Source organism: Salvelinus namaycush, chromosome 34 (assembly GCF_016432855.1).
Source record: "Salvelinus namaycush isolate Seneca chromosome 34, SaNama_1.0, whole genome shotgun sequence".
Classification (NCBI taxonomy): Eukaryota; Metazoa; Chordata; class Actinopteri; order Salmoniformes; family Salmonidae; genus Salvelinus; species Salvelinus namaycush.
In genome coordinates this window covers 1304776-1320089 of record NC_052340.1, presented here as the reverse complement: position 1 = coordinate 1320089, position 15314 = coordinate 1304776, and the positions used below count along the sequence as shown (strand labels likewise).

General features: G+C 43.4%; 1 protein-coding gene across 1 annotated transcript; it reads right to left on the bottom strand.

Moving 5' to 3' along the window:
* Positions 1 to 12947: 12947 nt before the first annotated feature.
* Positions 12948 to 15072, bottom strand: LOC120028970 (somatostatin-1A-like). The gene is made up of 2 exons (XM_038974255.1): positions 14848 to 15072; positions 12948 to 13464 (listed from the first exon to the last, which is right to left on the bottom strand). Exons 1-2 carry the CDS (start codon positions 14983 to 14985, stop codon positions 13258 to 13260), a joined length of 345 nt encoding a protein of 114 aa, XP_038830183.1. The 5' UTR covers positions 14986 to 15072; the 3' UTR covers positions 12948 to 13257.
* Between the last annotated feature and the right edge of the window lie 242 nt (positions 15073 to 15314).

Here is a 15314-nt window from a genome sequence, read left to right as displayed (position 1 = left end):
GCATTCGCACAAAACGTAAAGCGTGACCCACCGCATTTAACCACGGAAAGCTGACTAAGAATAAGGCAATCAAAAAGGCAAAACGTCATTACAGAGACAAAGCGTAGTCGCAGTTCAATGGCTCAGACATGAGATGTATGTGGCAGGGACTGCAGACAATCATGGATTACAAAGGGAAACCAGCCATGTAGCGGACACCGAGGTCTTGCTCCCGGACAAGCTAAACACATTCTTTGCCTTCTTTGACGGTGACACAGTGCCACCGAAACTGCCCGTTCCCGAGGACTGTGGGCTCTCGTTCTCCATGGCCGACGTGAGTAAGACATTTAAGCGCCTTAACCCTTGCAAGGCAGCTGGACCAGACGGCATCCCTAGTCACGTCCTCGGAGCATGCGGAGACTAGCTGGCGGGAGTGTTTACGGACATATTCAATATCTCTCTATCCCGGTCTGCTGTCCACACTTGCTTCAAGATGTCCACCATTGTCCCTGTACCCAAGAAAAGCAAAGGTAACTGAACTAAATGACTGTCGCCCTTCTGTCATCATGAAGTGCTTTTGGAGGCTAGTTAAGGATCATATCACCTCCACCTTACCTGACACCCTAGACCCACTTCAATTTGCATACCGCCCCAAAAGATCCACAGACTATGCAATCGCCATCGCACTGCACACAGCCCTATCCCATCTGGACAAGAGGAATACCTAGGTAAGAATGCTGTTCATTGACTACAGATTAGCCTTCAACACCAAATTACCCTCCAATCTCATCATTAAGCTCGGGGCCCTGGTTCAGAACCCCACCCTGTGCAACTGGGTCCTGGACTTCCAGATGGGCCGCCCCTATGTGGTGAAGGTAGGAAACAACACCTCCACTATCCTGATACTCAACACAGATGCCCCACAAGGATGCATGCTGAGCCCCCTCCTGTACTCCCTCCTGTACTCCCTGTTTACTCATGACTGCGTGGCAAAGCACGCCTCCAACTCAATCATCAAGTTTGCAGATGGCCTGATTACCAACAATGAAGAGACAGCCTACAGGGAGGAGGTGAGGGCCCTGGTGGAGTGGTGCCAGGAAAATAACCTTTCCCTCAATGTCAACAAACTGAAGGATCTGATCGTGGACTTCTGGAGACAGCAGAGGGAGCACGCCCCATTCCACATCATCCGGACCACAGTGGAGAAGGTGAAAAGCTTCATGTTCCTCGGCATACACATCACTGACAATCTGAAATGATCAACCCACACAGAGAGTGTTGTGAAGAAGGCACAACAACTCCTCTTCAACCTCAAGAGGCTGAAGAACTTCGGCCTGGCCCCTAAGACCCTCACAAACTTTTACAGATGCACCATTGAGAGCATCCTGTCGGGCTGTATCACTGCTTGGTACGGCAACTACACTGCCCGCAACCACAGCGCTTTCCAGAGGGTGGAGCGGTCTGCCCAACGCATCACTGGGGGCACACTGCCTGACCTCCAGGACACCTACAGCACCCGATGTCACAGGAAGGCCAAAAAGATCATCAAGGACCAGCCGAGCCACGGTCAGTTCATCCCGCTATCATCCAGAAGGCGAGGTCAGCACAGGTGAATCAATGCTGGGAACGAGAGACTGAAAAACAACTTTTATCTCAAGGCAATCAGACTGTTATATAGCCATCACTAGCCGGCCTCCACTCAGTACCCTGCCCTGAACTTAGTCACTGTCACTAGCCGGCTACCACCAGGTATCTCAACTCTGCACCTCAGAGGCTGCTGCCATATATACATAGACATTGAACAACTGGTCACTTTAATAATGGCGCACTGATCATTTCAATAATGTTTACATAGTGTTTAACCCATTTCATATGTATATACTATATTCTAATCAATGCCACTCCGACATTGCTCATCTGTCACGCCCTGGCCTTAGTATTCTTTGTTTTCTTTATGTTTTTTAGTTAGGTCAGGGTGTGACATGGGGAATGTATGTGTTTTTGTATTGTCTAGGGGTTTTGTATGGTAAAGGGGTCAGTGTCTTGTCTAGGTGTTTGTATGTCTATGGCTGCCTAGATTGGTTCTCAATTAGAGGCAGCTGTGGTTCATTGTCTCTGATTGAGAGCCATATTTAAGGCAGTCATAGGCATTGGGGTTTTGTGGGTGATTGTCTATGTTGAACGTTTGTTGCTTGTCGTTGCACTTACGTCATTTAGCTTCACGGTCGTTTGTTGTTTTGTTTAGTTTGTATTCAGTGTTCGTTTCGTGTTTTTCCTTTCTCTAAATAAAAGAGAATGTATTTTGCACACGCTGCGCCTTGGTCCTCTCTCTCACCCATAGACGATCGTGACATCATCCTATTATTTATCTATTTATTAATTCCCCTTCGTTTACTTTGAGATTTGTGTGTATTGATGTGAATTGTTACTACTGCACTGTTGGAGCTAGGAACACAAGTATTTCGCTACACCCGCAATAACATCTGCTAAATATGTGTATGTGACCAATAAAACTTGATTTGATATACCGCAGCCCATATAGCCCATATATCCTATTTAACAAGTAATGAAGACAGAAGCAGAAAATTTGCTATCTGTAACATATATAAATTATATCAAATAGCCTAGTACACACACTAAAACTTTTCAAATGTTCAATTCAAAAGGCTATTGAACAAAAAAACATGGACAGTCGGGTACACAGCAAATTCAGAACCACTGTACAGCAACATAATAAAGTAAAGCACTGATCATTGGGAAGGACTTCAAAATGACTGCTAAGGCTTGATCCATAAATTAAATAACTAAATAAATAGCCTACAAAACTAAAACAATCCATATGTTAATATCAAAAAGCCTGATTAACATGACATCAATAATGCAGCCAGATCCCTAGTCCCTGGTGCCGACACATTCAGAAATCAAACGATGGTTCAGTACTTAGTTTAAAAGCTCGGACGATTGCCAAGTGAACAAGACACACTTTTCAATGAGAAAACAGAAATCCACTTTAAAAAAACGTTAAAATAAAAGACTTCTGTTTTCAACCATGTGGCCTACTCGTGGTAATTTTGAGAACAAAAACTACTTAGCCTACATTCATTTAGATTCAGGCCCTATTTCTGACCAAATATATATCATTAATGCATTTAATCACCATTTTATCTCTGCGGGCTATATATCTGAATGTATTTCAAATCCAGCTCTTGAAAAGAGTAGTTTGTATGTTGATGGTGAAAATCTATTGAATGATTCTGAAAATGCTGGTCATGAGTTTTCTTTTAGGAAATTCACCGATAAAGAGGTCCTGTATGCTTCGCTAACAGAGACAAAAAGAATCCACAGGGGCTGATCATTTGGAGCCTGGTCTGCTTAAGTGTGCAGCTCCCTTTATTGCAGGCTCAGTAGCCCATATTCTTTATTTAACATATGAAAATCAGCATATATGCTGATATATAGCAGTATGGCTGGTATATTTCATAGTGTTCAGTTTATGTTTTAAAATAAACGTTATGGACACTTACCACGCTGCGCATTGGTCCTTCCGATCCTTCAAACTTCCGATCCTTCAAACTTCTCCTCCTCAGATGAGGAGGAGGACAGCCGTTACAGAAACACCCACCACCAAAGGACCAAGCAGCGTGGTAACAGGCAGCAGCAGCATTAGAGGCAGCGATACATGGAGAGATGGACTTGGGAGGAAATATTAGACGGCATGGGAACAGCCGGGTGAATATCGCCGCCCCAAGGCAGAGCTGGAGGCAGCGAGAGGCGGCATTATGAGGAGCTAGCGCGGCAGCGCGGCTGGAAGCCCGAGAGGCAGCCCCAAAAATTTCTTGGGGGGGCACACGGGGAGTGTGGCAGAGTCAGGAGTCAGACCTGAGCCAACTCCCCCTGCTTACTGTAAGGAGCCAAGGATGGAACCAGAGCCTGTCAGTGCGGTATTGGAGGTGAGCGAAGCAGAGACAGTGAAGGAGTTAATGGGGAGATTGGAGGAGAGAGTTATGAGGGAGGGTGCTGTGTTGGTGCATGAGGCACGACATCTGCCCGACGGAGCGTGTCGGGGATTTGATGTCACCTGAGTCAGCTCTCCATACTCGTCCTGAGGTGCGTGCTAGCCGTCTGGTGAAGACTGTGCCAGCCCCACGCACCAGCCTCCTGTGCGCCTCCCTAGCCCTGCACGTCCTGTGCCAGCTCAGCGGACCAGCTCTCCTGTTGCAGCCCCACATACCAGCTCTCCTGTGGCAGCCCCTCGCACCAGCCCTCCGGTGCCGGCACCACGTACCAGGCCTCCTGTTCCTGCTCCCCGCACTCGCCAAAGGTGCGTGTTCTCAGTCCGGTACCACCAGTTCCGGCACCACGCACCAGGCCTACTGTGCGCCTCCAGGCTCCAGTATGCCCTGTTCCTGCTCCCCGCACTCGCCCTGAGGTGCGTGTTCCCAGTCCGGTACCACCAGTTCCGGCACCACGCACCAGGCCTACTGTGCGCCTCAGCAGGCCAGAGCTGCCCGTCTGTCCAGCGCCGCCTGAGCTGCCCGTCTGTCCAGCGCCGCCTGAGCTGCCCATCTGTCCAGCGCCGCCTGAGCTGCCCGTCTGTCCAGCGCCGCCTGAGCCACCCGTCTGTCCAGCGCCATCTGAGCCGCCCGTCTGTCCTGAGCCGTCAGAGCCGCCCGTCTGTCCTGAGCCGCTATAGCCGTCCGTCAGTCAGGAGCTGCCAGAGCCGCCCTCCAGTCAGGAGCTGCCAGAGCTGCCCGCCAGTCAGGAGCTGCTTTTCAGTCCTGAGCTACCCCTCAGTCCTGAGCTACCCCTCAGTCCTGAGCTGCCTTTCAGTCCTGAGCTGCCCCTCAGTCCTGAGCTGCCCCTCAGTCCTGAGCTACCCCTCAGTCCTGAGCTGCCCCTCAGTCCTGAGCTTCCTCTCAGTCCGGAGCTGCCCCTCAGTCCGGAGCTGCCTTTCAGTCCGGAGCTGCCTTTCAGTCCGGAGATTCCTTTCAGTCCGGAGATGCCTTTCAGTCCTGAGCTTCCCCTCAGTCCTGAGCTTCCCCTCAGTCCGCAGCTGCCCCTCAGTCCAGAGGCGCCCATCAGTTCAGTGGGGCCCTTTAGTAGGGTTGCCAGTCCTAGGTTGGCGGCGAGGGTCGCCGTTCCTAGGAGGTCACAGAAGCGGACTAAAACTATGGTGGAGTGGGGTCCACGTCCAGTGCCAGAGCCGCCACCGCGGACAGATGCCCACCCAGACCCTCCCCTATAGGTTCAGGTTTTGCGGCCGGAGTCCGCACCTTGGGGGGGGGGGGGGGGGGGTACTGTCACGTTCTGACCCTAGTTCTTTTGTATTTTCTTTGTTTTAGTGTTGGTCAGGGCGTGAGTTGGGTGGGTTCTATGTTTTCTGTTTCTATGTGGGTTTTTCGTTTGGCCTGATATGGTTCTCAATCAGAGGCAGGTGTTTGTCATTGTCTCTGATTGGGAGCCATATTTAGGTAGCCTGTTTTCTGTTGGGGTTGTGGGTGTTTGTTTCCGTGTGAGTGTTTGTTGCCACACGGTACTGTTTCGGTTTCGTTCATGATCACATTTATTGTTTTGTATTTCATAGTGTTCAGTTTATGTTTTAAAATAAACGTTATGGACACTTACCACGCTGCGCATTGGTCCTCCAATCCTTCAAACTTCTCCTCCTCAAATGAGGAGGACAGCCGTTGCAATAATAATATTCAGTATAACAGCACGACCTCGAGTGTGATGCTGCTTTTATACAACAGTTCTACAAGCGCAATTTATTAGTTAACAGTAATAAGCGACAACAGATTATGATTTGTTTATTTATTTAATAATTTATTTTGCTCCGCCAACACACATAGTTCCACAACTGAACTGGGACACATAGTTCCCTAACTGGTCTGGGACTGGACTGTTGCCAAGCACCAAATATACATTTTCCTACACACTAGCTTGCTACTGCTACTTTGTGTAGGTCTACACGTTACCGTCCTCTCCTGACGACCACTCATAATTTAATAACTCAAATGTTTTTTGTGGATATATGTTCATCTTTGTGGTGCAAAGTTTGTTACAATTTAAGATAGATAACGATCATTAATGTAATTAACGGTTATTAGAACACCTGTAAAGCGGAGTGATACATGTATAGTTCAAAGCTCCAGTGCTATTGTACTCTACTCCAATCAAATTACTTTGGTCGTATTATAAATACATTTTCAGTTCTTTCCGCCCTTTTCATCGAAAGCAGTGGGAACGTTTTTCATGCGTTTGCTTTTAGGTACGCTTTGGCGGTGCGTTATCTGCTGCGTTTGTATGACTTTTTAATTGAATCTGTTATTGAGCCATATCAATAGATTGCACAGTCGCAGCCCTGATTTCTGGTTGCTCTGTGGTATTGACGGATGCACTGAGGAATATAGAGTGTACTATTCCTTCTATCATCATGTAAAGAGAAACCACCTTCAACACCTACTTGATTTCACCCGACCAGATGAACAGCCATCGGAGGAAAGCCAAGTACCACCGGAACAAGTAAGTAGCTAGCTAGCATTTTTCTTTTGATCTCTTGATTTAAAAAAATAATTTCATGAACGGACGATACACAGACCAAAGTCATACTGTCCATAGGCTATTCGATCATTTTAGCTATAATGACTCTTGTGGCTAAAGCTGGGTTAATGTGAAAATAATCAATGATAAATAGGAACAAAACACTTAAATAGCTCTATTGGTGAAACTAAATACAATTTCAAATAATAATCTGTTTCTTTGATGTGTGGTACACAGGACAACATTCAACCCGATCAGCTTCTAGCTAACTCCAGCATCACTGATCAGCAACTCCATACACCTGACTCAGATGAAGGGCAACGGGGCATTGACCAACATGGAGCTGTCACAGTGCAACAAGTAAGTTACTCGGTTGGTGGCAATCTACTGAAATTGACCATATTTATCTCAGTACTTAGATTTACTAATAGCATTCATAGTCAGTCTTTGCAACCACTTCTCTTGTCACAAACATTATACTTGTCATGAACTAGTAATGTCCAGCCTCAGGATACTACATTCAAAGTCAAAACATTTTTAGGATCTGACAACACATGCCACTGCTTTTGTGATAAATGCCAGAGTCAAGCATCGTCTCTTTCAGGTAAGATGCTTTTTCTGAGCAGGACACAGCATTTGGTTTGTTACATTATGCAGAGCATTTTGCAGTGATTCAGTGATGGTTGAGTTCATTCTCAGTGCTAGGTTGTCCACCTTACTATTGTTGATCCCTTATGTCCTTATGTTAATGAATATGTCATAAGTAAATCTGAATATCATAGGTATACATGATAGTGTGTTCCAACCTCCATGATTGATGACATCCCCACCTCTCTCTGTCTTTCTCTCTCTCTCTCATTTTCAGAAAGGCGTAAATGGACATTGTCGCTGGGGTACAGCAGTATCAATCATCACTATTGGACAACTTCAGGAAGCAGATGGAGGCAGTGCTAAAGAAGCATTCAGGAAGCACACCAGGTCATCTTGAAAAAGATGCGATGGATATATTTGACAATTTCATTGACCCTTTTGCTTGCAACAACATTTAGACAGGACAGTGTTATTAAGAAGCAGTTTAGCTGTTTGGACGTAGAGGAAATTCCAGTTGCTCGAACCATAGGAAGGATGAAATGTGGAGGATCAAAAGACATTTTCATCAAAGACAAATTATTTTATTATGTACCATTAGTCAAAAGTCTAGAACAGTTCTTATCACACCCAAGGATTTTGTATATGGTTGAAAAGGGACCCCAGATGTGCAGGGGAAGTTTTTTTCATGACATTGTTGATGGTGCTCTTCTAAAATCACATCCCTTATTTTCAGAGTCACCAAAGGCATTGCAGATTGTTCTGTACACGGATGAAATGGAGATCTGTAATCCACTAGGATCCTTTGCATCAAAAAACAAGTTGTTAATGGTGTACTACACCCTAGGAAATATAAATCCAAAATACAGGTCTAAACTGGCTGCTATCAGGATACTTGCCATGGCTAGATCAGCAGACCTCCGTCAATCTGGTGTAGATGTAATATTGAATAGAATCAAGGAAGACATGGATGCATTGTACAGTGGGGTTAAAATGCTAACTATTAACGGAGAGAAAATGATATATGGTGCCATGGTCTCTCTCTGTGGAGACACCCTGGCACAACATGAACAAGCAGGGTTCAGAGAGGGTGTGGGCTTTGCCTACAGTATGTGCAGACACTGAGTGCTCTTTTAAGGACATGCAGTCACACTTCAATGAGGATGCATATACTAAAAGGACATTGGAGAAGCATGTCAGACAGTGTGATGAAATAGAAAAGGCACAGACGGACTTGCTTTGCAACAGCCCGAGAACAACATATGGGATCAATAGAAGGAGCAAGCTCGTGGAATTCCCAGCGTTTGATATCATACAACAAACTCCGCAAGACATTATCCATGTAATTCTGGAGGGCATAGCCCCATAGGAAATCAAATGTGTTTTGAATCATCTTGTTGTGTCAGGACAGATTGATCTGGACTCAGTCAATTCTGCTATTCTTGGTTTCCCTTATTCCCTCTAGATGTTAGAGATCGGCCATAACCAATTTCTGTTAGTACATTAACTTCAAGTGATGGTAAACTAAAATAGACATCTGGGCAAATGCTTGTCCTGCTAAGGATATTGCCATTTGTTTTGGAGAGTTTGAATATTTTACAAATATTTGCAAGTCTTTGATCAATCAGAACCAAATATATGAAAGTTGCCAAAATGTTGACAGTTCAATGCACCCATTTTTTTCAAATTAAAGTGAGATGGGACCTGTATCAGAGGTTAAAGATCTACAATATTTACGTGGAACATTGAGGGACTTCCTAGGTTTCAATGAAATAAACCAAATGGCTTGTAATACATTCTAATAAATACATAACTCAGAAGTCCATGATCTTTGCCAAAGTACTGAATGGTAATATGCCAGAATTTGGACTGGTCAAAAACATATTTGTTGTTGATTCTAGGCTTTATTGTTTGGAATATCAACCATTTCAAACTAGCTTTGATAGAAACGTCATGGCTCATCAAGTTGAGGTCCCACACCTTGCACAGGCGACTGAGTTAGTGGGTGCTGAAAAGCTGGTTGATTTGACCTCTTATTACACAATTAGCAACAAGAGCCAAACATATGTACAAGACAAATACCATCTTGGGGATGTAATAGAATTGTACAACAGTTCAAATGACTCATAGTGTGTTCCCGAGATATGAAAAGTGTACTGTCTTTGTTCTGTACTGTATTTTGTCTACATGATTGCTGTGCTGTGTGTAAGATTGACAATAAAACAGTGAATTCCATTTGGTCATTATCTGTTCTTAATATGTTCAGATGAAAAGCGTGCCCAGAGTAAAGTTCCTGCTACTCAGGCCCAGATGCTAATATATGCATATTATTAGTAGTTTTGGATAGGAAACACTCTGAAGTTTCTAAAACTGTTTGAATGATGTCTGTGAGTATAAGAGAACTCATATGGCAGGCGAAAACTGGGAGAAAAATCCAACCAGGAAGTGGGAAATCTGCGGTTTGTAGTTTTTCAACTCATTGCCTATCGAATACACAGTGTCTATGGGGTCATATTGCACTTCCTAAGGCTTCCACTAGATGTCAACAGTCTTTAGAACCCTGTTTGAGGCTTCTACTGTGAAGTGGGGGTGAATGAGAGCTGATTGAGTAACAGGTCTGCCAGAGTGGCATGAGCTGATCACGTGGGCTCACGTGAGAGCGACCTGCGTTCCATTGCAATTCTAAAGACAAAGGAATTCTCCGGTTGGAACATTATTGAAGATTTATGTTAAAAACATCCTAAAGATTGATTCTATACATCGTTTGACATGTTTCTACAGACTGTAACGGAACTTTTTGACTTTTCGTCTGGACCTAGTGATCGCGCGTCATGAATTTGGATTTGTGAACTCAAGGCGCGAACAACAAGGAGGTATTTGGACATAAATTATGGACTTTATCGAACTAAACAAACATTTATTGTTGAACTGTGATTCCTGGGAGTGCATTCTGATGAAGATCATCAAAGGTAAGTGAATATTTATAATGCTATTTCTGACTTCTGTTGACTCCGCAACATGGCGGGTATTTGTTTGGCTTGTTTTGGTCTCTGAGCGCCGTACTCAGATTATTGCATGGTTTGCTTTTTTCCGTATAGCTTTTTTGAAATCTGACAATGTCACGTTCTGACCTTAGTTTCTTTTTATGTCTTTGTGTTAGGTTGGTCAGGGTGTGAGTTGAGGTGGGTAGTATATGTTCTGTTTTCTATGTTGTTGTATTTCTATGTCTGGCCTGGTATGGTTCTCAATCAGAGGCAGCTGTCGATCGTTGTCTCTGATAGAGAATCATATTTAGGTAGCCTGTTTTCCCCATTTTGGTTGTGGGTGTTTATTTTCTGTGTAGTGTCTGTTCACCTCGTAGATCTGTTTCGTTTTCTCATCGTTTGTTATTTTGTGTAGTGTTCAGTTTTTCTATTAAATTATGACGAACACTTACCACGCTGCATATTGGTCCGATCCTTCATACTCCTCAGATGAAGAGGACGAGAATCGTTACAGACAAAGCGGTTGCATTAAGGAGAAGTATATCTCTAATTCTGTGCATAATACTTGTATCTTTTATCTAAGTTTATTGAGTATTTCTGGAAATTGATGTGGCTCTGTGCAAATTCACAGGATGTTTTGGAAGCAAAGCCAAATGTAAACTGAGGTTTTTGGATATAAATATGAACTTGATCGAACAAAACATACATTGTGTAACATGTTGTCCCGGGAGTGTCATCTGATGAAGAATATCAAAGGTTAGTGATTCATTTTATCTCTATTTCTGCTTTTTGTGCCTCCTCTCTTTGGTTGGAAAATGGCTGTATGCTTTCTGTGACTAGGTGCTGACCTAACATAATGTTATGTTGTGCTTTCGCCGAAAAGCCTTTTTGAAATCGGACACTGGTTGGATTAACGAGAAGTTATCTTTAAAATGGTGTCTAATACTTGTATGTTTGAGAAATTTGAATTATGAGATGTCTGTTGTTTGAATTTGGCACCCTGCATTTTCATTGGCTGTTGGCGAGGGGTAGCGGAACCCCGTTCCCAGACAGGATATATTGCCTTGATTTAAGATATTTAATCTTACTTAGATTTCAATTTTTGCAGTGCACATGCAGCCCCTTCCTCCAGTTCCAGACTGTCAGTGTCTTGCTCTTTAATACTAATTGTTTGAGAGATTTCTTCACCAAAGCCCATTAATGAGTCAGGGGTTATTAAGTGCACTTCTCATTTGGTATCGTTTCCTAATCTCACCAAGCATCCGGGTGATTCTCCTCCTCCCGCACATTCTGAAGAGTCAGTGTGGAGTGTGGAGTACACACATGCAGGGGACATACACACGGGCACACATGTGCATGTAGAAATGTGTGCACACACATTTTACATTTTAGTAACTTGTTTTTCACACACACGCAGACGCACACACACTTCCGAGGTGGCGTTTAACACGCACACACACACGCGCACACACACACACACACACACACACACACACACACACACACACACACACACACACACACACACACACACACACACACACACGCCAGGTTCTTACTGCTCCTAGCAGAACTTGTGTGTCCACAAAATCCGGAGAAGAACCTGCCAAAACTAACAAGACCAAAACTAACAAAAACGTCACAAAATGTCGTCACAATATATGCACCAACTGTTTCTATTTGGAAACATGGTAAGTTTAACTTGTGTGTCACATGGACCATACTGAACTGTGGAATGCATTTTTTTGGAAACTTCTTTAGTTAACATGCTATGATTTGACCCTCTCTCTTCTGTGCTGTTTGTAAACATTTACTACCTATCATTGTTGTTGAAAAAAAAGTAGAACAATTTTAGGTCCAAGTCTAGGTCCATGAGGCTTCTAAACAGCTTCTACCTCCAAGCCATAAGACTCCTGAACATCTAATCAAATGGCTACCCAGACTATTTGCATTGCCCCCCCCCCCCCCCATCTTTTACGCTGCTGCTACTCTCTGTTATTATCGATGCAAAGTCACTTTAAAAGCTCTACCTACATGTACAGATTACCTCAATTACCTTGACTAACCAGTACCCCTGCACATTGACTCTGTACCGGTACCCCCTGTATATAGCCTCGCTATTGTTATTTTACTGCTGCTCTTTAATTATTTGTTACTTTATTTAAAAATATTTTTATGTATTTTTCTTAAAACTGCATTGTTGGTTAAGGGCTTGTAAGTAAGCATTTCACTGTAAGGTCTACACCTGTTGTATTCGGCACATGTGACAAATACAATTTGATTTGATTTGATGTTATTAGGTACTAGGCGCATCGGTTTGAGTGTGTCAAGAACTGCAACGCTGCTGGGTTTTTCACACTCAAAAGTGTCCCGTGTGTATCAAGAATGGTCCACCACCCAAAGGACATCCAGCCAACTTGACACAACTGTGGAAAGCATTGGAGTCAACATGGGCCAGCATCCCTGTGGGAAGCTTTTGACACTTTGTAGAGTCTATGCCCCAACTAATTGAGGCTGTTCTGAGGGCAAAAGTGCAAGGGTGCAACTCAATATTAGGAAGGTGTTGTTGCTGGTGGTTCGTCAGGTCAATGTTTACACTATGCCTACCCTTCATAAATGTAAACTTCTTATGGCACACCACAACACAACAAAGTCAGTTTATCCAACAACAGATTACCTCCTAAAATAAAATGATACCCTGTAACCAAAACTATACCCTGTAACATCATTCCAAATGGAGGAAACAAGCATGCTTATCTTGGAGAGAAGTGTGCTAACATCTCATAGGAATAGGCTATTCCTGAATAAAACAACCCAATTTTAAAGGAGGAGCAAAATAACAATATATGAATCGACTCATTGGTTCTGAAACACAGATTTTATTCAAACAAACAATTCAAAATAGTTTATCTGCCAAAATACATAAAGCACGGTCAAAAGCAGAATTGCATACATTTGTAGAAGATTCTTTCATGTGTTTTTTCAGAAAAAAAATCTAAATGAGCGATAAAAACATCAGAATGATTGTTGTTAAAGTTTTAACAGAGTTTATTTAAATTTTTTGGAGAGGTGGGTTAGGCCATGGTGCATTGGATTCAGCAACGAGTGATTGAAACAAAAGAGATGAGATGTAGTACACACAGTAAAGGGCCCGGGTGTAGATTCATTAACACGATGTAAAGGTTTTCCAGAAGAAGTTCTTGCATCCAGCCTTGCGTTCACGTGGAGCCAGTACTGGGCCGGGTGCACGCTCCAGCTCGAGATCCACATCCTCCTGCTCCACGCCACGAGACATGTCGTCCAATTCAATCGCCTCGTTCTCTACGTGTGCGAGCTCTGAGAGTAGCTCTACGAGTGTATTCCTGGCAAGCTCCTGAAAAGAGATCAAATGAGATTAAATTGTTATTTCTTCTGTTTTGTGGAGACAGAAAATGTCACATTTTAGCAACAAGATCCACTGAAATAGAAACAAATCAACATGCTTTAAAAAAAAAAGTGGATGTTTTCTGTTCCCTCACAAACCTAGAATAAGTAGATGTAGGCTATTCGATCTGCATTATTTCAATACATTTAAGCTGTCTTCAAATCTATTAAAATGACCTTTCCAATGCTGTTACGCATGAATCGATCACTTAAACTGAGATGTAAAAACGACTTTCCCATTTTCCCACATTTTTTGGGGAAGAACACGTTTCATTAATAAACATTAGGTACATTTTTTACCCATTCTACCGTATGTTCTGACTATGCTGCGTAATTGACAGCTAACTACAGCATACCCCAAATTCCAGAGACCTCTTTCGTTCTCATTTTACGTTTTTCATTTTAAAGGTTGATTTAAAATATATAACAATATACATTTATATTTCGTTAGCAGCTCTGATACCAGTATTTCCAAATTCCTCCGCACTTAATAATATGCATGTCAACCTGTCCTGGCTCTAAGTAGAGGAGAGATCGCCTTCATCACTACTTTGTGGAAAGTATTGACATATTGAATGCACCGAGCTGTCTGTTTAAACAACTTGCACACATGTCAGACACCAATGCAAACCCCACATGACATGCCACCAGAGGTGTCTTCATAGTCCCCAAATCTAGAAAAGACTATTGGAGGCACACAGTACTACATAGAGCCATGGCTACACAGAACTCTATTCCACATCAAGTAGCTCACGCAAGCAGAAAGATCAGATTGAAAAAACGGATAAAAATGCACCTCATGGAACAGCGTAAACTGTGAAGAGACACATACGCAGTCATAGACATCCATACACACACATATGATAACCTACGCACTATACACACACATACACATGGATTTGTGTTGTAGATATGTGGTAGTAGAGTAGTGGCCCGAGTGCACACACTTAATATGTTGTGAAAAGTAATGTAATATTTATTTTTTATTGTTTATAAATCCCTTAATTTTGCTGGACCCCAGGAAGAGTGCCAGCATTTAAATGGGGATCCCTAATAAATACAAATACTTCATTTCTTGGTTGCTTCCCTGCATCATGCTAATTTGATCGATTAATTTCCCTCTGCCTGCCAGTAAAACCAGAGTTAACTGTATGGCAACGCATGTGCTTAAACTTAAATCTCTAGACTCTAGAGGTAAATCTACTTAAATTTTTGTTTACAGCTGTGCCATCAAACTCAAAAAAAAAAAACATATAATATGGCCACTGCAGCCAGAGATATATGTTGTTTAAGAACAAATTCTAATAATGAAAGTCTGATTGAAGGTATTTACCTGTTTGCCTGCAGGTGCCATGAGTGACCGTTGGAGCAGCTGGCGGAGTTTGGCATCGGACGGAGCGGCAGAGACGCTGCTGATGGCCAGGGCTAGGGAGAGTAGCGCTAGGGCGCACTGGACACGCGTCGAGAGCATCTTCTTCTGGGTCTCGGGGGAGGCGGAGGATGGATAAAGGTGGTTCAATTGGGCAGAAAATCGTTGAGATTGGCTTCTCTTCGAGTTCTGCTGCTCCTGTTGTTCTAGTCCCCCCTCCGAACCTGTCTTTTAAACAGTTCATCTGACGTCAGGTGGTAAGGGGGGTTTCCTTCTGGTGGGTAACGTTTGGGTATGAGTGATGATTCCAAGTGACAATGTTTCCACCGATTAGAGAGTCGTTGCGCATCCTTTGAGATAAGGGAATTCATGATCCTTTCATTTGTTGAATATTGTTAGATTAGTGAAAAATGGTTTCATTTGTAGAGACT